Genomic DNA, 22,223 nt, shown 5'->3' with positions numbered 1-22,223 from the left:
ACATAAATTTGTCTTTGTTACTTAAAATTTGTCTTTGCTCTTAAATAGTTAAATAAAGAATCAAAGATGTGAATGACTACTTGTTACATATAATAATAAGAAAACCTCGAAAAATAAATGATCAAAAACATAATTTAATTTAGCTTCCATCGATTGCTTCGCTTCACCTTGTATATATCATCCCTCTATTTCTCCACCACCTTCCTCTCTTCCCCTTTCATTTATTCATGGCATCCCATTTCTCATTTCAGTCTTTACACCGCTTGTAAGCTCTCTGTGTATTATGCTGAGAACTGCAAAAAACCGTATATATAGTCATTGTTGTGATAAAAATTAAGCTCATTAATTAGTTCATTTCTACTATGTTACAGGGATTCCACTGCCACAATCAACTCTATATCTAATTCATCCAAGTTCATTACAAAACGGGAAAATCGTACCACTTCAACCAATAATGCATTTAAACGTTACATCAGTTCATTATCAGCTCATAACATTTCATTAAGATCAAAATCTGTGATAAAAAATTATTCTTCTAGTAGAGATAAGTTCATTACTAATGAAGATCATGAAGCTTCAGCTTCATTGGGTATAACACAAACAAACGAAGCGGAATTTAATCGTGTTAATTGTCTTGTACACGTATTGCATCAATCCGCTAGAAGCTTCTCTCTTGCAGTTCAGAATCTAGAAATATTTAAAAGCTTACCCGCACTTTCAAATGCATGGAATGGAGTCGATGTAAATGCATGGCACAAGCGCACCGCATATCAGGTGACTATCGTGATCAATGTATATATTTTCATATGGTGTGCGTATAGCCTCACCCTATCATAATATAACTGCAAAACGTTATTATTTTACAGGTGGCGGTTTATGGTTTACTGAAAGCTGCAATTGAGGTTGAGTTGTTCCTCGCTCATAAACGTTACAGCACTCCACTATATAAAATGTATGTAACAAATGATCATAATACCCTATACAAAATTCAGATTATATTTGTCAATTATGTTTAAAAAAAAACATTTTCGAACCAGTTTTTTATATCATGTGAGCTAACAGTGTATGCACATTCTTCTACTTCAGCTTGTCCTCGAAGACATTATTACTTGGAGAGTTCTTAGAAACACAACTAAAAGCAAAAAACCCTGATTTGGTGCAATGGTTCAGAAGGGTGGAGCTTCCGCGTATTGCAGGATTTTTCATTCCACTATTCAAAAAATGGTCTGTCGAATACGCTGGAAGGTATAAAAATCATATTATTATCATGTTTTTGAACCAAGTATATGGAGTTATATATTAATTTATAACATAAAGTTTTTTCCCAGTGGTGTTGCAGGTGTTATTCTTGCCATCAGTTGTGGTACTGCAGTGAAAAAGTTGGGCCCGAACCGTATATCTTGTCCTGAATTTACAACATCAGTTGATGATGCATTGGTTGAACTTAAGGACTTATCACACAATCTTGTATCAATTGATAAGTTGTATCACTTATCAACCGTGGCAGGTTTTGAACACGATTTCTTATCATACTTTGGTAAAAAGATTCTACCGAGTAAGAATATAGAAGACCTTGAATTTTGGATTGGGCTTGTTCAAGAAAAACTTTGTGTAGCATTACATAGAGAAAGTGTCATAACATCTGATCAAACCTTCATTAACAAGGTCAGCCCATATTTTAATAATCATCTTTTATTTCGCGTGGACCTATAACTCGTAACTAAACTGAGATTTTTTTGGTATAGGTCGAAGAGACTACTTTAGCAATTCTTGGGATTTTTGCATATTTGGGAAGAGAAACAAGATTATATTTATCAGAAATGAATATATTGGACATGGATGACCAGATTAAGAAATTTCTTAGGTAGATTGTGACATTGGTTTATTAAAGGTTTAATTATTGGTTATCTTATCCCAAATAGTAAAATATAACGTAATTTGACGTTTTCTTTGGTTTATTAAAGGTTTAACTATTTTTTGTCCTGATAAAAATTTAACTAAAGTTTGTTATCTTTTACTTCGTATATTTGAACCTTTTGAAGTTACTTAGAGTGTGGCAGCCTGTACATGTATCGCGAATTCAACTCCCTATCGAAGTATCAACTGTTCAACGAGGTTTGTATTATATTTATAATGGTTGGCTTAATCATTCCTCATCATGTAAATAAAAATTTTGATGTTTAGATATTTGATTTTACTTAGGTAGTTATAGATGAAATTGGATGGGTTGACTTTTATGCTTCGCTTAAATCTAAGTTCCAATATGATGGGAGAAGATCTAGACAACATGCTATACAAGCAGAAAAGGAGATTATTGTTTATACTGTTCTTACTGTTTGCTATGATGTTTTTAATGGATTTGCACACTACACAAGTTCTTCCCAACAACCCTTGGATTCTAATGTGCTTTCATTTTTGCTTCAAAGGTTGTATACATGTTGTATAAACTTTTTATAACACACACTCATTATATATATGTTGTATAATTTGTAGCCAAACCTTGTTAGCTAATTGCCTGGAGGGGTATTGGGCTGCATATGATAAATCAGGGTAAGTTAGTATAATATAAATGATATATATATTAAGAAAATAAAGAAAAATATCAGGTTAACTTTATTTGCTTTGTGTTGCAGCGAGATGATGAAGTTTACAGAAAATGACGCTACTGATTGTACTATAATCTTGGAAACACTATCAAAACCAATTGAGTTTATTCAAAGGGAAAACGAACATGGTCAATCTAAAGTGAGTAAGGTACTTCTAAATTTTTTGATTTTTTTTAGTAAAGGAGTTTGATTTATATAAATATTTGTGACAAACTTGGTAAATAAATTTTGGCAGGGGAGAAATTTAGCAGAAATCGACCCTGTAAAGCTCGTTGAGAAGAAATATGGGGCTGAAAAAAACAGTTTGCATGAACATCTATGGACCAAGTCCAGAGAACATTTAATTTCTGCTACTAATGTAAGACACTACTTAAGGTTCTTTATGACATACTGAAATACGAATGCTCTATAAACAAGTCGACATGTTTAATCAAACAGTTAAACAAGTCAACACGACATGACTTTTTTATTAATCAGGTTAAACACGATAACCCAAACCTGATTATTTTTCTTGATGATTATCATACAGGTTTTCTTGATGGGTACTCGGTTACTACTCATAGATGTAGCGGATTTCATTCGTCTCCTTGTGAAACAACTGCGTGCTAAAAAGATTACGAGTAGAGAAAAAAGGAAAATAAAACGAACACTTAACGATATTGTGACTCTTGTTCCGATTACAATCCTGATGATAATTCCTGTAAGCATCATTTCATATTATATCATATATCATATCCACTTCAAAAATACATGTTAAAACTGGTTAGTTAAAACTCTTTACTGTCTGTTTACACGACCAGATGTCAGCTGTCGGGCATGCAGCGATATTAGCTGCAATCAATAAATACGTCCCATCAATGGTATATATGATCATTCAAGATTGTTGTTCATCTTATGTTCTGTAATTTCCTGTTTTTTTTATATATAGTAATCTTGTTCTGTTATGTGTCTTATATATGTCCATTAGATTCCTTCGCCATATTCGTCTGAACGGCTGAATCTGGTGAGACAATTTAAGAGAATAAAGATGGAAGTTGAATCACGGGCCATTGAAGATCAATCTGCTAATGACCGTGAAAATAAAAGCTTTACAGTTGCAATGCCGTAAATGCATACAAAGGGAACGAAAGAATGATTACAGTTTGATAATAAGGCACTAATAAATGTGTATATTGTAAATGGTGGTGATGTAAATATCTTCATGTCAAAGTTTTCTCAAGTTGCAAATATATACATATTCGCGCAGATATATACATATTTGGCGTTCGATATAATAAAAAAGTGTAAAAGGGTTATTTTAAAACATCTAAGCTAGTGCCAACAGTTATTAGTTGAGCATCATAAAAGTCATATACATAATGAACACATAATCTACATATTCCAAACAATATACATTACATTTCTATGCGTTACAAAACTTTAGCCTGACCTACCCGACCCATTTGAACCGGTATGAAAAATTGTCCATTTTGGCCCGTTTCACAGCCTCTCCATTGATCTAAGGAAATAACAAAACGATGAAAAACAATAAGACCTTCAACGTAATTGCAAACTTAATGTATGCGGTGTTATGTGACGACCCGATTAGCTTCATCGTGCTTCATCATCACTGATTGCATCTGGGCCTGTTTTAAAGCCCGCATATCAAGTATACTTGGTGGGCTGGGCTGAATATATCCATGTAGCTCAACTAGGTTACGAAACTCTTGCTTGTTTAGACTCTTCTTCTCAACAAGTGTATCAACAACAGCATCCATAAGTTTCCTATTTTTCTCCAGAAGCTGAAATTTATTTAAAAAAAAACATTACTTTAAAGAAATTCTTGAAAACGCCATCAAGTAGTGACTAGCTTTATAACATGTGTACCTCTTTCGCACGTCCATAACACATTTCAAGGATCCGTAACGCCTCAGAATCGATGTCCTAGTTGTCAAAAATTTAATCAGATATATGAATGAAAATACAGGATATTGGTAATTTGATATAGTTAAAAGGTGGGAGTACATTTATTCGATCCGCAACCCAGAAATTAGATACACCGTAATATTTGTCTGAAAGACCACCAAGAACAAGCGCCCGTGCTGCTGACCTGGCATTGTCTGCTGTTTCAGCCCATATTGTACTCAACTGCAGAGTTCATAATTCATTTTAAAAGATTCTTAGAAAGGGAAACTTTTTACAGTATCCAAAGAAATATACAAATTCTAGAGAATGCAAATATATAAAATTGAAATATTCTCACCTGGCCAGCACCGTGCCAAATCTCATCAGCTGCCCGTGGTGCTAGCTGAACAGTAATGTGATCTAAAAGCGACTGTCGACTGTATGAAAACATTTTCAAAAGAAAATTGATATTAAACAAAAATTATGTATGGAAAAGTTAGAAATAAAAAAGAAAATTCCACCTTAGCAACCCTTCCCTAAATTTGATGTGATCCATTTTCATCCTGACATAGCCTAACTCCCTACCAGCTCTGGGAGCGATATTAATCTGTTCAAAATAAATTTGTACTTGAATTATAAGCCACTTTTTTTGTAAATTAAAAGTTATGTAAAGGTCAAAGATGAGAATCATACAAACTCTATATTACTAAGATCATTGAAATTCATTGCTACAACAGCCATAGCAGCTTCATTAATAGCCACTTGCTTCCACATTTCGGGACTCCTGTCTTTCTTATCAAGCATTCCTCTTTCTTCTATTTGTGCAGCTTGTAACAAGTCATCAGTCGTGATCTACATGATATTAATTATTATGTTCAATGTTATTAAACTGTTATAATATATGCATGTATATACGATATACCTCAGTCCTTCCATCACGCATCATGTTAATCGCAGCAACCTCAATGATATTCGCCAGCTCAGCACCGACCATTCCATCAGTCATAGCTGCAACAACAGAATAATCTACATCTTCAGCCATCGGTTTCTTACGGGCATGCACCTATTCAAAATATAAACGAACCAATCTTTTAGTGAATCGTTCGGTGAGAAATTTCTTTATGTTCGTTTATTTAACAAATAAACTAACATCCGCAACAGTTTCTGTTCATTTTGTTAAACGAAAGAACATGAACACACATCTCGCTAGTTCATTTAGTTCGTTTGTGTTTGTTAGATTAGTTATGTTTAAGTTTGCCCGTTTACGTTCGTTTATATAATCATTTAAATTTCTCTGGCTCATTACAATTTATTCTAGTTTTATTAACATTTAGGCCCAACAACTTGATGTTCATGTTTACTTCTAACTGGTATTCACTCAATTATGTCCATTTACATTTGTTCCCTGATGTTCAGTTAAGTTCATTCATTTATGTTCTATCACATTCGTGAACCGTTTGTTTATGCTATTAACGAACGAACACAAACAATAACAAACACAATCACTTTCTTAACAAACAAACATAAATAAGAAAACCATGTCCGCGTAGTTGTTTATGTTTGATCGTTTGTTCGGTTAAAGTTAAATGAAAAAACACGAGCGTGCCCCATCTATAGGTTTGTCATTAGATAGACAAGATTTTCAAAAACAACTTTATCGAACCTTTAAAATCTCGATTCGTCCAATAAAGCCCGGTTTGGGTATAAATATTTTTCTATCAAACCGACCCGGTCTCACAAGTGCAGGGTCAAGGATATCGGGTCTGTTTGTGGAAGCAATAGTGATCACGTTTCCTCTGCCTTCAAATCCATCTAAGCATACAAGAAGCTGCAATATAAACAAAATTAAACTTTAATCCATTCTCAAAATCATTTAATGCCAATTAATATAACCATTTAATCAAAATCTACCTGATTTAGAGTCGCGTCACGTTCTTGTCCACCTGAACCTTTTATCAAACCACGTTCCCTTCCAACCGCATCAAGTTCATCAATAAACACAACAGATGGAGCCTATGAAGATCCAGTAATAAGCATGATATACAATTTAATAAAGATAGCATGATATACAATTTAATAAAGATATAAAATTGTATTAAGTTAAATCTCACGTTCTCTCTTGCTTCCTGATAGAGTGCTCGAACACGTGATGCACCGACCCCGACATATATTTCCACAAATTGAGATGCTGAGATTGAAAAAAAGTTCACACCTGCTTCACCAGCAACTGCTTTTGCTAACAACGTCTTTCCCACACCCGGGGGCCCACAAAGAAGTATACCACCTGATAAAAACATAAAATGTAACATCTCAAATACAATTAAGAAATTGAAAACTAGAACACTTTTATAAAGTGTTTAAAAATATGTTGTGAATGATAAATAAAAGGGCATTCTTGATTGGTAATAATCACACTTGTGTCAATCCGTCAACGAATGCATAAGCATTAAAAGTGACAGTTTTGAATCACAAGTTAAACATTTATGTCCAAGACATACAATATAAGCCAAAGTCGAAAACCCAAAAGTATATCACTTAACAATGGCATTTCTGCATAAAAATAGCAACGCATTTGCACTTTTGTTCCTCTTCATCTCTTGTACTGTTTTGTACATTCAAATCATTAGAAGATTTTTTGTCCCACTTTGGACCATTATAAGGTACTTATATGATGACCCTATCAGAAAAAGAAGACATTTATAACCCAGAATTATATGTTTATGTGATTATGTCCAAGAAACAAAACAGCCAAAATCCAAAAAGGCTATAATTTAACAATGGTTTTTTTTTTTGCAAAGTAATGTAACTTAACTTCCATGTCTTGTTAGTCATCGTACTCTTTTGTGTAGATTCGAGTCATTAAAGGTTTTTTTGTCCCCATTTGGATCATTATAAGAAATTTAATGATAAACCAAACAGGACAAAAGCTTTAACTTAAGTCCGCATAATGACCCAAACGGTTACAAAAGATATTTTTAACGACTCAAATGTACAAACAAAAGCACAATGAGTAAAACCAGCATAACTTGAAACTACATTGTTATTTTATGCCAAAAGCAAGCCTACATACCTGGTATTTTGACTCCTCGTCTGCGGTAAATTTCACCATGTGTGAAAAATTTCACAATCTCCTCAAGTTCAAGTCTTATTTTCCCGAGCCCCGCCACATCTGTAAACTTCACATCAACACCTCTTTCCAAATACTGTGAAAGCTTAGTGTTTTTAGTATTCTGTGCACGGCGAACCCGAGCACCTGACTTCATAAACTGTTGAGCCATCTTCATGTACGGGTTTTCTTCACCCGATCCTTCTTCATCATCCTCATCATCATCAAGTCCCGCCATACCCCTCTCCAACTCCTTCATTTTCCTCTTTTCTTCAGCTTCTGCTTTCTCAATCTTTAACCTATCTTCATAATCCTTCTTCTGTTTCTTATAACTTAAAACTACAGTCTGGTAGAATATAACAAAAAACAACAGTCCAATACCTAACGTAACGTTGGAATCACGCGCTAATTCTTTCCACATGTCAGACATTCGAATGTATCTCGACCGCGCTGCCTCCATAGCTAGCTCGCTATTAAGCTTCTGCGTTTCGATTTTCTTCTTTCTTTCTTCAATCTTCTTCTGCGCCCGAGCCGCTCTCTCCCTTCGCGCCATTTCCTTCTTCACATTAACCATCTCACCAACCTTACTCCTCTTCAGCTCCTCTCTCTGCCTCCGCAACTCCAACACCTTTTTCGACACCGGTTTCGGCTTCACCAGCGAATACATCCACATCGGAAACTTCGGCAAAAACCCCAAAACCGGTTTCGGAACATCCGGCGTCTTAACCGGAGGCGTATACGCCTGAACACAAACCGAATCAATCTCCAACTCATCCCATTCATTCCAAAACTTCCGATCACTCTCGACCGACGGCACGACAAGTCTAACAACCTTATTATCCTCTAACACAGCTAACACAACCACAGGTTTTTCCCTTAACCCTTTACCCGACGGCTTAATCACATGCTTAAGCTTCCCTTCACGTTTCAATTCGATAACATCGGTATACGGAATCCGATTCGCTACAACCGGAAGCCCCTGTGACCATGCTTTCCATTCCTCAGGTGTTAAAGCTTCAAGCTTTTTAGGTGCACGTTTCTTTTGGGTTACTTTAGCTGCTAATACTGGCTGAGGGAGTGAAGCTGATATTATTGTTAGGGTTACTGAGATTTGGAGTAAATTAAGTGCGTTAATATTATGTTTTGATTCGTGTTCGGTGTCTGGATTGGTTAAATTGGATATAATTGAAGAATTAGGGTTTGGTGAGTGTGAGTGTGTAATTAGGGTTTGAGATTTTAGCTTTCGTGATAAGGTGATTGAGGGGAAGAGTGAAGAAGTGATGAGAGAATTGGATGCCATTAATATGAATGTGAATGATTATTATTTTTATTATTAGATATAAGAGTGAATTGATGGTTTACATTACCATCATCGGCAGTAGATACCGGTCAACTGTGAATTTGGACGGCCGGAGGTCTCGCCGGCGTGAGGTTTGGAGTATGGTTTTCAGATAGGATCTGTTTTGCGGGGTGTTTTCAGTTGGCTTCAACGACCAAAATGAACCGGGTCCATTAGACAAGAAGTTTGTTTATGTTCGTTTGTTTAATAAATGAACAGGATATGAACAAACAAAATTTGTTTAGCAAGCTTAATGTATGAACACGAATAGAGGTTGAGTTCGTTCAATAGTGTTTGTGAACATTCGTTAACATCCGTTTGTTAGGTTTCCTTATGTCCGTCTGTTCGGTAATTTATAATATTTGTAATTATTATGTTTTATTTACTTGGTTTTCTACCTTATTACACAGCCCTCATGGTCTATATATAAATCAAATAAAAAATAAAACAAAACCATTTATGTCTTTTGTTCATGTATGTTATGTCTGTTTGTCAATTAGTGTTCATTAATGTCCGTTAGTGTTCATTTGTTCGTTAGCGTTTGTGTGTTCGTTTGTCAATTAGTGTACATTATGGTATGTCTGTGTGTTTAAAATATTAACGAACGGATACATACAAACTTAATTCCTTAATGTACGGACATGAACACGAATTTTCGTTCGGTGGAGTGTTCGTGAACCGTACGTTTGTTCAATAAAAGCTTTACGGACGAACACGGACAAGGTCTCATCCGGTTCAGTCCGTTCACAGCCCTACCAACTACAACCCTTTACTCATGTTAGAATTGAAAACTAAATCAATCTTTCTACAAAAGTTTACATTTTCTTGCCCTATTCTTTATCTAAAGATATCCCAACACCTTTATCTCCTCCACCAAATTGAATCATGGTCCCGGAATGACCCAACACGTTCATCTTTTTCCCATACAACAAGCGCAATTAAGTAAACGAATGAAACACTTACTTTTATCCAAAGATATAACAACGCATTTTTCTCTTCCACCAAATCATAAGTCAATTAGTTTTTTAATACTTGATAGTATGTATATATTTTGTTAACATATGACATATATTATATTGTTACGAAACATAAACAAGTTTTTATTGGGTTTTCATGATTTATTATATAAGGAACCGTATATGTACCTCTAATTATTTGTTTTTTAAACTATATTCACAGACTCTATATTAGCTATGTGGATAACCTAAATATACGCAAGTGATATCTTTAAGTGTAATATGTTGGCATGAACACTTTTTAGGGGTAATACTCTAAAGTAACTCTCAAGTGCGAGATAAATTAGTGGAATACAGTTCAAGATAAATAAGTGGAATACACACTTAAGGATTAGTTTTTTTTCTTTTGTTGGCGTATTCCACCCCCCCCCCCCCCCAAATAAATAAATAAATAAATAAAACTGGCATATCATGTTATCCGCATGATTCACTTGGTGTCAAAACAATTCGTGTGTTTTTTTTAAATGATCCGTTTGGTTTATAACGTCTGTTTGTGTAAAATCAAAAGCAATATTAGTTTTTAGATTTTTCATAACAACAGGAGAATACTAATAGTTAAGTGGTTTTGTAGTTAAATAAGTTTGAGTGAATTTAGTAAAATATTGAAAAACCAAACTTGGATAATGCATTCCTACAAAATAGTACAAAATGATAACAATTCCTAACAACTTTTTTTAATCCAGTCTTACTTATACCACGGGATTTTAGTGACTTGTCTCCTTTTTGGTGCATATTTATTATTTACCAAACTCAACATCTACAAAATGGTCCGTGAATACATTATAGTCAACAGACTACAGTTGATTTGCCAACCTGGATGAGCTAGCTACTAGTCCACTGGATGTGATAACAATCTCCCATCACAAGATCAGACCTATATATGACCTATGGCACCATACCCTCCTTAACCAAAACCATGTCTACCTTTTGTTGCCCCATTGAGACCGAGCCCAAGACCATGAACCCCGTTGAACTCAACCAAGCCCGGGAAGTCGCTGTTGGTGTTTTGAAAGATAACAAACCATCTGAAGCCTCTCGTATACTAAACGAGGTACGTGTTAATGTTTGTAGAGTTCAATAAAAACTGATACATTTTATATAGCTGTGTACATTGGTTTACTGGAAAACACATATTTGTACAATTGTTTGAGGCAATATATTGATATTGGGATTTGAATTTTGTAGGGAATGAAACCCGTGATAGGGGTCGAAGAGATGGCTAAGGCAATTGAGAGGAAAGACACGATAGACAAGCTTCAAGGAGCGAGCACAACTGATGAGGCGGTCTGCCAATGCTTCGTCACTGGTGTTCTTTCTACACCTGATCAATGTGGTTTGAAGGAGCCACTCTCTGCTCCTTTTTAATTATGTTTTTTAACATTCTCGTACTTTCAGAAACTTTCATTTGTTTGATGTTGGGCATCATCATGTAATGAGATAAACAAACAACCACTAACGAATATTATGTCTTGTATATTTATTCTCTAAGTTTCAAAGAATAAATATATGATCACTTTTATAATTTCTACAAGATCATTGAAATTATTTTTCAAAGTTATTACTACTTAGATTTGATCTATTGTATTTGTGTTTTATGGTAGAAATTGATATTGATATATTTAGATCTTGGAGGGTCAGTTGTGACTTGTGAGGCAATTTTTAACTTGGAGGGTGTGTTGTGTGTATAATGGTTATATAAATTTGAAAGAAAAGAATGAACACAATCCTCTTACAGTGTATCGACTGCTCTCATCGTATTATTGTCTTTCTATTCTTGACCAATTTCTCACACGTTGCGAGTTTGGATTGGGGTTTGTGTATATCTTAATCTTTGTATATTGATCACCTTATCATATTGTTGCAGTAGCAAAAAAAGCATAAGATTAAAATCGTTTAATTTTATTTAATAAACCATGTTCTCGTGTTGATAAAGAGTTGTTTATGTTCGTCTAGTTCTTTCAAGTTTTTGTAACGTGTAGCATAAGGAAATCCCCTATTGATGCCCCATTATTAACTCAATTCCACTCGAATAACCTATTACCTATAGCAAAATAATCTTTAATAAGCCATGCATACACCAACATCAGTTAGCCTCGTCAAAGGGAATGATGTATTTATGTAACCATCCTCTAACATGAGAATGAGAATCGGCATGAGCTCGATCTATAATGACCAATGAATGGTTAAATGAATAAGTATGCATGACTATGTATATAAGTTGGGTGGACTAGATACACCCATGTATTATGTTGACATGGCTTTTGGTCACTTTATCTGAATCGCGTATTGTTATCACATCACTATTAATTTATTATTATGTTGCTTGTTACGATTGATTTATGGTCTCATAAGGTCACACACTAAACCGTTAATCAAATTACAAGTTTAGATTGAGATTAACACATACAACACAATTAATGTCAAACATATTATTATTATTATTAACAAGGGTTGTGACTTGTGAGATTAATTGAATTGCTTGGCAAAAGTTTATGGGGACACTTTTGGGTGGAGATAATGTGTGAGATGATGAAACAAATTTTTAGAGGTTTCTGGTGTGCTTGATATATATATATTAATTTGTGTTGTTGGAAAAGTTTTATTTTTCTTTATGTTTATGTTTATGGTGTGCTTGATATATATATTAATTTGTGTTTTACGTTTAACAATAACCATTTGTAGATATATATATTTAACATTTGCATAAAAGTTATATAAATAATAAACTTATTTAAGTTTCACAACTCTAGTCGAGCTTAATAATCCCAACTTAATCTCAAGCTCGTTTATTAAATGAACCTGCCAATCAATATTAACAATGGATTCAAACTTTTAACTACTATGAAGTTCTTATGAACATGCCAAATCAATATTTACACTTATAAAATAGTCTTTAAACACCTTTGGTTAATAGAGTTTGGAAGGTCTTGGTTCAAGTCATATAAACGACAGGAATTAAAAGTAATTTTGTTGTTTAAAAATACAAAAAACTTACAAAATAACTTAAAACAACTTATTTGGTTGATCATAAACATTTAATTTAGAGACGTTAGATGCAAACACCAATCTCATGGTGTTTGTATAGGCCTCTATGACCCATATAGACATTGTGTGTCAGACATATGTATGGAGAAATGAGAGTCACAACTTTTTGCAGCCTATACGACCCGTGTAAGCCCCACATTTCGTATAGGTCTTATACGGCTCGTATAGTTCTTCATGGATGTCTATATGTCTTGTATAAACATATATGCATCGTATTGGCCACAAAACCTCATTTTAGTTCAAAAATTTTCAGAATTTTCACCTTCACTCTATACGCTATGCGAATCATGTAGGTTTTTGTCAACGCAATATGACACCATCATCAAACGATTTGTTTTAACCAATCTTATCATCATCAAATGACTTGTTTTTAACCAAACTCTCCATAATCAAACGACTATTTCTTTTACTGACTTTAGTAAGTAAACAAATTAAAAAAATTTATGACTATACGAACTATGTAAACATATACAAAGTGTTTAGACTTATACGACTTGTATAGGTCACAAATGTAACCACCATGATGTCCAAAATCCAAATATTGTATTACTATTTAAGCCAAAAACCCCTTTCTTAACTCTCCGGCGTCTAGGGTTTATAATCACCCTAGCACCACCAGAGACCAAACCCTGCAATATCAATATGAGCTCCACCATCCACAAAACCCCCAAATCAACCGGCAAACAACAATCATCACTCTTCTTCAACGACCTATCAACACCCGTCACCACCCGCCGCACCGGCTCCACCAAGTTCACAACCCCCACCCAATACGCCGCCGTTTCCAACCTATGGCGCGAAAACTTCGCCACGTCAGACCTCCCACCTCCACCCGTCTTCACCCTCGAAGACCGATCCGACTTCTCACCCGAATCCGGCTTCCAAGACTACGCGGTTGTCGGGTCACCCGAACAATACTCAAACCCTAGAACCTCACCTAACAAATTATTCCCCACAGCCCCTAATAATAATAATAATATTAAGTCATCACAGTCTAATTATTCAAACCCTAGCTCATCGAATTATAAACTGTTTGGGCATCAGCAGTCACAGGCTGTGCAGACTCCTGTGGTGAGTTCCAGCTGGTGGTCTGCTGGTGGGAGGAGTGAGGCTGATGATAAAGGAAAGGGTTCGGTTTCGGGTTCGGGTCCGGGCTCGCCTGTGGACGAGGTTGTGCATAGGCAGCCCGGGGTTTTGCTTACGTTGCCGCCTCCTCGGGAGGTTGCGAGACCGGAGATTAAGAGGAATTCGGTGCCTGTGGGGACGGTTGATGAGGAAGAATGGGTTACTGTTTATGGGTAATTGATTGTTATTGGTTGTAGGTTTTGTTTTTAGAAAGTGAATGGTGTTGTTAATGTTTGCTGTGGGTTTGTAGGTTTTCACCGGCGGATACGAATTTAGTTCTTTGGGAGTTTGAGAAGTGTGGCGTGGTTCTTAAACATGTACCGGGTCCAAGGGATTCTAACTGGATGCATATTCTTTATCAGGTAGCTTCTGCATTTTGCTTTATGTTATATATTTGGTTACTAATTATGCATAGTTATGAGCTTGATATTAAAGTATTTTAGTTTTGATTGATGGAAGTTTACGCTAGTTAGTGTTGTAACGATTCGAACCTTTTTTAGCGAACAAGCTGAAACATTTTTACACAATAACAACTTAATGAATTAGTTAGGTGCTGTTTGTTTTTGAAGACAAAAATTGTCTGCAATCTGATTTCATTTGATTTAAAGTCTGCAACTGAAGATGTGGTCTGAAGGTCTGCAATCTGAAAATATAATACTGTTTGTTTTATAAACTGGATATCGTCTGCATAAGCTGAAAATTAGTTACCTATCATATATATTACAGTAGATAAAAGTCATTTAACGTTTGTAGACTGCTAAAATAATTGGCAACGGTGTACGAACTATGGAAGTGGGTGGTGGTAGACGATTGTGGTAGGCGGTGAACGGTGGGTGGTGGTAATGGACGGTTGTGGGTGGTGGACTATGGTGGTGGTGGATGGTTGTGGCGGGGTGGTGGTGGTGGATGGTGGTGGCGGACGGTGGGTGGTGGCGATGGCGGATGGTGGTGGCGACGAACGATGGGTGGAGGTGGTGGTAGTGAACAGTAGTTGTGGCCGACGGGGGTGGAGGTGGTGGATGGTTAACGATGGTGGTGGCAGACGGTCGGTAGACGGTGGTGGTGGCGGTGGACGTGGGTGGTGGTGGCGGTGGACAATGGTGGTGGGTGGTGGTGGCAGCAGACGGTGGGTGGTGGTGGTGGCGGATGGTGGGTGGTGGTGGTGTTGGACATTGGGTGTTGGTACCTGGTATGATGTGAAGAAGTGTGAAGATGATGAAAAAAGCTTATTTTTTAAGACCATAAAAACAGTTTTCAGATCTTTTTTTTTAAATCAAACAGTCTTCAAGAGCTTATGTTTGCGCGCCCGCAGACATAGGCTCCTTGCAGACCTTATAAGCAAAAACAAACACAACCTTAGTGTTGCTTTGGGAAACACGAATTGATTTTAATTAGATTAGTTGGGCACTAACAAAGATTTGATGACGATAATGAATAAGACACTTCTTTATAAAAGTAATCAAGTTACTACATGCTTCATGGTTAAACATAGGGCCAACACAATAATATGCCACGTGACTCTAGACTCATTGCTTTACATTTTAGTCCATTTTCGGGCACATGTTGCTTTATTCATGGGTGGGGAATTCGAGGAAGATGTACTAGGTTTTTGCGTGCTTTCATTTGTGGTTTCAAATTTCATGCGCGAGTGAATTTTTTGAAAGCACCCACGATGAGGTGCTTGCCTCTTTGTTAGGTGCTTTCAAGGGTTTCAACATGACACATGAAATTTGGATATGCGAATGGGAATTGGGAAGGAGTAAAGGCCCACGCACGTCATCTCCGAGTTGCCCAACCATGCGTAAGCAACATGCACCTGACAATGTATGGGAATGTACTCTTGTGGGTTTGAAATCAAGTTGCTGTGATTTGTGTTGGCCTTAATGTCTACCCCTCGAGCATGTAATCGTTTGTTTATTGCCATGAAACGGTGAAAGATTCATTATTATTGTTATCGCCTAATTTTTGTTAGCGTCTAATCTGTTTAATGGAATGAATTTTTGTTTTTCAAAGCAACAACGCTAAATGATTATTTAAGTTGGTGTTGTCAAAATGTTATATCTTGTCTACTAAGAGAAATCTTATATCAGTAAAACAAGACTATTTGAGATAAATATTTCCATTAATCGAAATTACTAAATTCACTTTAGTTATTGAGTGATCCAACCCAATGACGGGTATCTACTCGGTAATTTGCAAATTGTTGCAAGAATTTGCTAAACATTTTCTTTAAATGATTATTATTATTATTATTATTATTATTATTATTATTATTATTATTATTATACAGAGTCGATTTGATGCTCAAAAGCTCTTAGCAAGAACGGGATGCAACTAAACGGAGCACTAATAATTGGAGTGAAACCCGTGGATCCAATGCAGCGTCAATCGCTTAGTGATAGACTGCATAATCAAGGATTCATGCCAATGCCACCGCCCACAACCACCTTGAAAACAGATCCAATCGCCTTCAATGCATCTACTCGGGGTTACAATCAAAACGTGCCCACAAATGCCCCTCAACCTGGCGGTACCGTGGCTATCCCTGCAAAATCAATGGTCTCCAAAGTTGTGGATTTGATGTTTGGGTTGTAGCCATGTTCAAGTTTGCCTTGGTTTTTGGTATTGAGGAGTCCTATAGAGATTGTAAAAGACATTAAAAGTTTTGATGCATGTAATCAGAAATCATGATGTTGTTCAATTGAATATGAAATTTACTTTGTATTGAGTTACAGCTGATCTTCCAGAGTTCCAGTTATGTTAGGCACAAAGCCATATGGTTTGAACCTGTGGCTGAGGACTTTAATCATGTACATACGGCTCGAACCTATATAGCTTAGTGTAGGATTTAGGGTGTTATTCCTGACTGTTGAAAACGAACCAAGCCGAAATTGCAGTTTGGTTTCAAGATATATGCTTATGGTGCCTTCAATGCACGTAAGTTTTGCTGGCTTAGTTTAACCGAAAACTTATAAGGCATAATAGTAGAGTGACCCATTTGGAGGATCTTCGTTTACCATGCTACTTACTATATATATTGCTCTCGCAATCTCTTTCCTTCTCATATCGATGCATGTTCATGATTCTGAATCTTGTACTGAAATGAGCGTCAAAGGATGATCATAAGATTCCGCTCTTCATGGTGTTTTATAATCCCGATACAAGATGAATAAGATGAATCTGGCGGGTTCATTTCCTCAACTGCTATGACTATCCACATTGTCATATCGCTGAGTTATTGACCATGTAGTCGTGTGTAATTAGACCTACTAAAATCAGTCGTTTCCTAATCAAGTGGTCTGAATCATGTGAATTGAACTAACCATAGGTTTGGTCCCCAATCTGGTCACTCTAACTGGTTGGTCTGTTTGGGTTTAAAATACTGTAATCCTTAAAAAGTTAATGTAATTAAAGGAGAGTGTATGTGACTAATCATGTGGGAGGGGTGAGATTATGAGATGATTTATAGAGTTGGTTATAAAATTTTATTATTATGTTGTATATTTGGTGGCCAAATATCCGTTAAACTAGTAATCATCTATGTGATACTAGTTTAATCCTCCCGTGTTACGGGGGTTTATTCAAAATTTTGTTTTAATCGTTTTGCTATTTTACGATGATTTATTTTATTTTTTAACGTAGTTTAGTTTTAATTTATTACATATATATTAGTTTGTTATTATATTTTTTAGCGTTTGAGTTTTTTTAATTGAGATATGTAGGATTTTTAGATTTCTAATGAACAAACATTAACGGACGCGAGCATGTTGATTTTTTTAAATGAGAAAACATGAACACAAATATTTGTCTAATGAAAAAGGGGATGTTAATGTAGTTGACAATGGTGGGTAGTATCGGAAGTTAACTGGCGATGAAGATGATAGACCGGCAACAGAGAACATGTAAAGAAGATAAATTAAATTATGGTTTAATGATAGTGTTTACCAATAAATGATAACTTATAACTCATTTAAAGACTATCCGGGTTTGGTAAGACCCATAACCCATGTAAGTTATTGTTATTTCACAAATAAATTAGTTGTTATAACTCATATAAGAGTTATCCGGGTTTGGTGAGACCCATGACCCGCAAAAATTATTGTTTGATTATGAAAGAGTTTCATAAATATATGAGATGTTATAACCCATTTAAAGACTTTCCGGGTTTGGTAAGACCCATACCTGTGAATTCGGGTCAAATGCATGAGAAGCCTCAATTTAGAAATCAATCAATCTGGTAGCTCTAGAGAATGAGGGGAACAACCTAAGAGCGACACATAGGATTTTATGGTAGACAATTATATAGATAGTTAGATTATTGTAGTGTAAGTATTTTATAACTTTTTTTTAACAAATCTTCTTTACACTCCAACAACCCCCCCCCCCCCCCCCCCGACGAAACCCCATTTTCCAAACTTCTTCCTTGAACACATATACGCGTTCGATTAGGGAATAATAGATTTAATGATGTCGAGGCAAAAATATTTAATGATATCGCTTTTTTCTCTAGTTTAACTCTAAGATTGTTGCTGGTAATTAACTGAAACGAATATAACCAAAAAAATAAATAAATAAACCCAATCTTCTTGAAATGAATTCATGCACCTTCTTAGTTTTATAGATTAAAACACACTTTACAAGAATTAAATGACACACAAATTACAATACAAGTCGGGTAAAACAATAAACGGCCAAAACCCTTTGAAAAACAACCAACACGCAAAAAAACCTAAGGCCAGGTCAAGATATGTTGGTTGGATGTGGTCGGGTTGGGTACAAACCTAGAATCAATGATAAAAACCCCTTCGGTGATACTCTTTCGTTTCGTAGTGCATGCTAGTGGCCCCGTAATAAAGTTATGGTAGTACTGGTACTAGTACTATAATCAAATCCTATATTAATATTTGGACATGCTTAATTAGTGAAGTGCATGAATTTGTAATTAGCTTAGCCGGTACTACGGACCGCATTGATCTCTTTAGTAATGGCAGGAATGCAACTAGAACTCCTAGTGATGCCACCCTTCTTAGTATTCCCATGGTCTCTAGGAAAAGATGTAGCCCTTAGCCTAGTCTTCTTTAACATGTTTCTCATGGCCTCGGCTTGACACAAAACCGGGTAGGCTCGATCAAGTTTGTTGAACCGAACACACGTGTTCATGTGACTACTCATCGCCTCTTCTTTATTCCCACCGTTTTTCTCCATCTCTTCTTTTACAGCTTCTGAACACAACCCGCATATCCACTTACCTAAGAACCGGCTATGCACCTTTTCCATGTACTCGGGTGTGCACTCTTCGACCATGCCACAACACTCGCATTTAGTGTCCACCACCTCGGCTATGGTGGTCAATGACTTGATATCGATCGCTTCTTTGGCCAACTCAAAAGACATGTCGGAGACCGTGCGTTTGAGCCCATCACTCGATAGTCTTGGTGGCTTGTTAAACGCGTATGCATTAACAATGGTGTCGCCATGCGGTGCCATTTTAATTAGCTAGGATATAGTGAAAGTGTGGAGATTTGATTTGATGAAATTATATTGAATGTATTGTTAGCTTAGTGTAGAAGTGAAGCAATGAGGGGGTTTATTTATAATGAGCATGGGAGTGATATCAAGTAGATGGATGGAGTGTTGTGAACCATGGCAATTCACATGTTAAATAATTAAATGTGGGATATGATTGATAATGAATGTGGTTTCAATTTTCAAATGTCAACTTCTAAGTTGGTGTGGACATAATCAATATGTTCAATATTATTTAATGCATGGGTACTTGAAATTAAGGGCTTTCACCAAAGGTTTTCTTCGAATATATGCATGTCTCTAATAATTAGTTATATAATATACACAACTTTTAAGTTGATATTTAGTTTAATTTCAAGAGAAAATTTATGGGATATAACAAGAATTTGTAAAAATTGTATACGCCAAAAGTTTATATCATGCTTTTATATTTATAAAGTGAGAGTAGATGATTTGTTGTTCAAAGTGGTTTTCTTATCCTAAAAGAAGTTGCATCGCGGCCTCACATAGTAACAATTCCTGACTCAAAAATAGTTTGGCTGCCCTCGTTGAATGTGTAAGTTAACATGTCAGTTGTTACTACTAGCTAGTCAATACATTTGACTCGTTTAGACAAATAAATTAAACGAGTTGTGTTTAGATTATATGATTTTAAATGTGTCAGGTTTGAAGTAATTTCTTTTAACACAAATAAGTACAGAGATCACGTATTGGTTCATGACAAACAACCCAACATTGCATGTTTATGTCACGAACATTGTAGCGATAATTGGTTCACCGGTGCTAAGGAACATAAATGGTAGTATTATAGAAAAAAGCATTGTAAATGTTCTAGCAATGAATTGAACTGAATGTATAGTATAACTAATAGAAATCGTTTTATAAATTAATTAAAAAAAAGGGGTACCCAATGCAAGTTGATGAATGAACGGTTAAAAGGGCCAATCAAACTTAACTTAAGAGAGGGAGTTCACGTGTTGATATACTCAAACCATACAAACCAGAACCTCCATCTTAGAACACACCACTACCAGAATCACCACACATCTAGACTTTTGTTTCACGTGTGTCATGACTCATGAAACAAAGACATAAAAAGGTTGAACCTAGTAACTTCCATGCAATCTTTTTGATGATCAGGTTTTATTCATGCATGCATGCATGCGCACAGTTGCAGCTAGCTCATATCCAACCAAACATTATTGTGTGGTCCGTTCGTGCATATCTAATTCTAAAATATCTGTGGACTCACGAATACGCCGTCACAGCCTCTCAAACCTTCAATAATATTTTTAATTAATTCCTTAATTTGTGGTGTCTGTAATTAATTCAATGTCAAATCAATCATTTTATGTATAGTTCCATTTGCTGGCTTTTTTTTTTATATAATAATATTTGGCCACATTTTCGGTTTTCCTTATAAGTATCGTTTTCGATTTCATTATATTAAATTAAATAAAAAAATAGAACCAATTATAAGTTTATGTCAAATATTACAACTTACAAGTAACGTATGATATATATTATAGTGTTTTCAATTTTTTCCTGCAACTATCTCTTCTTTACATCGCGTTATCATCTATCAATCTATCATTCTATCCCAAAATTGTTTTCCAGTTACTTAATTCAGATAAATATTAAATAAAAATAAAACAATTGTGATTTTATTTTATTCAATTAAAAGATTTATAATAAAATTTACTGTTTATAAATAAAGTAAATATTATATTTACTATTCATATCGATCGGTACCAACTCCTATCAATTGTAGTTGGCATTTTGGTTCAATATACGAGGGGTGATGATTAAGGCTTGAGATCATTATATTCTCAAGTTTGAAACATGATTTAAGGGTTTTCTCACAGTGGTAGTTTTCTTCTTCAACGGTGTTCCTGGGTGAACCAGACATGAAGTGTTAAATCAGTATGAACGGTTGATATCCTGTCTTAATTATAACACTCACTCGGGTTAGAGTATTGTGGCTAGTTCCAAACGTTGTTAAAAAAAAACTCCAATTATTTAAATATTTACACGTCAAATAATCAATTTTATAATTACCAAAACTAAAGTATATATTAAGACAAATTTATTTTCATAGCTTTATTAAATTTTCAATATTTTTTAAACTAAAGTATTTTTCTCACAGTGGTGGTTTTCTTCTTTAACTTGCTAAACGTCGATCACTATCAAATGTTTGCGATACTTAAAACTATCCAAATATCACTTGACAAGATCCTTTAGCTATATGTAGCCGTTAAATATGTGAAATCATAAATCATATGACCATATCAATAAAGTCTTGTAACGTGCAACCTTTTGACCATATATTTTCTTATTTATATGTGAACTTTTGTCAAGTGTAAATTTTTCACATATATGTTTTTCGTGTTATGTTTGTGTATACACTTCAATGTCAAGTATCCAAACGGACCTACACTTTCTTTAAAAGCATATCAGGTTTGTTTGATCGAAAAGATTTATGATGATATACAAAAAAAATATATATATATTATTTATATCTTTCCTAGTTTATATAATTTTACATTACGTTGCTAATTACTTAAAACTGAAAACCA

The 22,223-nt window shown here is 35.2% G+C and overlaps 3 protein-coding genes and 1 pseudogene across 4 annotated transcripts; 2 read left to right on the top strand and 2 right to left on the bottom strand.

Annotated features, from left to right (window-relative positions):
• The first annotated feature begins 227 nt into the window (after positions 1 to 227).
• On the top strand, positions 228 to 3,846 carry LOC143546376 (uncharacterized). The gene is made up of 14 exons (XM_077038058.1): positions 228 to 265; positions 351 to 774; positions 867 to 952; positions 1,087 to 1,245; positions 1,329 to 1,665; positions 1,746 to 1,864; positions 2,043 to 2,115; positions 2,203 to 2,426; positions 2,494 to 2,550; positions 2,634 to 2,754; positions 2,842 to 2,964; positions 3,136 to 3,306; positions 3,407 to 3,466; positions 3,574 to 3,846. Exons 1-14 carry the CDS (start codon positions 228 to 230, stop codon positions 3,712 to 3,714), a joined length of 2,133 nt encoding a protein of 710 aa, XP_076894173.1. The 3' UTR covers positions 3,715 to 3,846.
• Positions 3,703 to 9,060, bottom strand: LOC143546391 (putative inactive ATP-dependent zinc metalloprotease FTSHI 2, chloroplastic). Its single transcript, XM_077038069.1, has 11 exons — positions 7,561 to 9,060; positions 6,602 to 6,774; positions 6,402 to 6,503; positions 6,154 to 6,318; positions 5,413 to 5,553; positions 5,184 to 5,342; positions 5,012 to 5,097; positions 4,849 to 4,927; positions 4,611 to 4,733; positions 4,473 to 4,529; positions 3,703 to 4,387 (listed from the first exon to the last, which is right to left on the bottom strand). Exons 1-11 carry the CDS (start codon positions 8,894 to 8,896, stop codon positions 4,175 to 4,177), a joined length of 2,634 nt encoding a protein of 877 aa, XP_076894184.1. The 5' UTR covers positions 8,897 to 9,060; the 3' UTR covers positions 3,703 to 4,174.
• A 4,513-nt stretch (positions 9,061 to 13,573) lies between these two features.
• LOC143546389 (nuclear pore complex protein NUP35-like) lies at positions 13,574 to 16,853 on the top strand (annotated as a pseudogene). Its single transcript, XR_013137582.1, has 3 exons — positions 13,574 to 14,294; positions 14,372 to 14,483; positions 16,412 to 16,853. The product of XR_013137582.1 is annotated as a nuclear pore complex protein NUP35-like (transcript).
• Positions 16,854 to 18,514: 1,661 nt separating this feature from the next.
• Positions 18,515 to 19,968, bottom strand: LOC143546359 (uncharacterized). The gene has a single exon (XM_077038042.1). The coding sequence runs from the start codon at positions 19,606 to 19,608 to the stop codon at positions 19,069 to 19,071; it is 540 nt and encodes a 179-aa protein (XP_076894157.1). The 5' UTR covers positions 19,609 to 19,968; the 3' UTR covers positions 18,515 to 19,068.
• Positions 19,969 to 22,223: the final 2,255 nt, after the last annotated feature.

The sequence above is a fragment of the Bidens hawaiensis genome, unplaced genomic scaffold (genome assembly GCF_021521415.1).
Source record: "Bidens hawaiensis isolate Kalapana, Puna unplaced genomic scaffold, B.hawaiensis_p1.1 tig00014335_1, whole genome shotgun sequence".
Taxonomy (NCBI): domain Eukaryota; kingdom Viridiplantae; phylum Streptophyta; class Magnoliopsida; order Asterales; family Asteraceae; genus Bidens; species Bidens hawaiensis.
The sequence above is the reverse complement of the archived record's forward strand: the minus strand, read 5'-3'. Positions and strand labels throughout refer to the sequence as shown.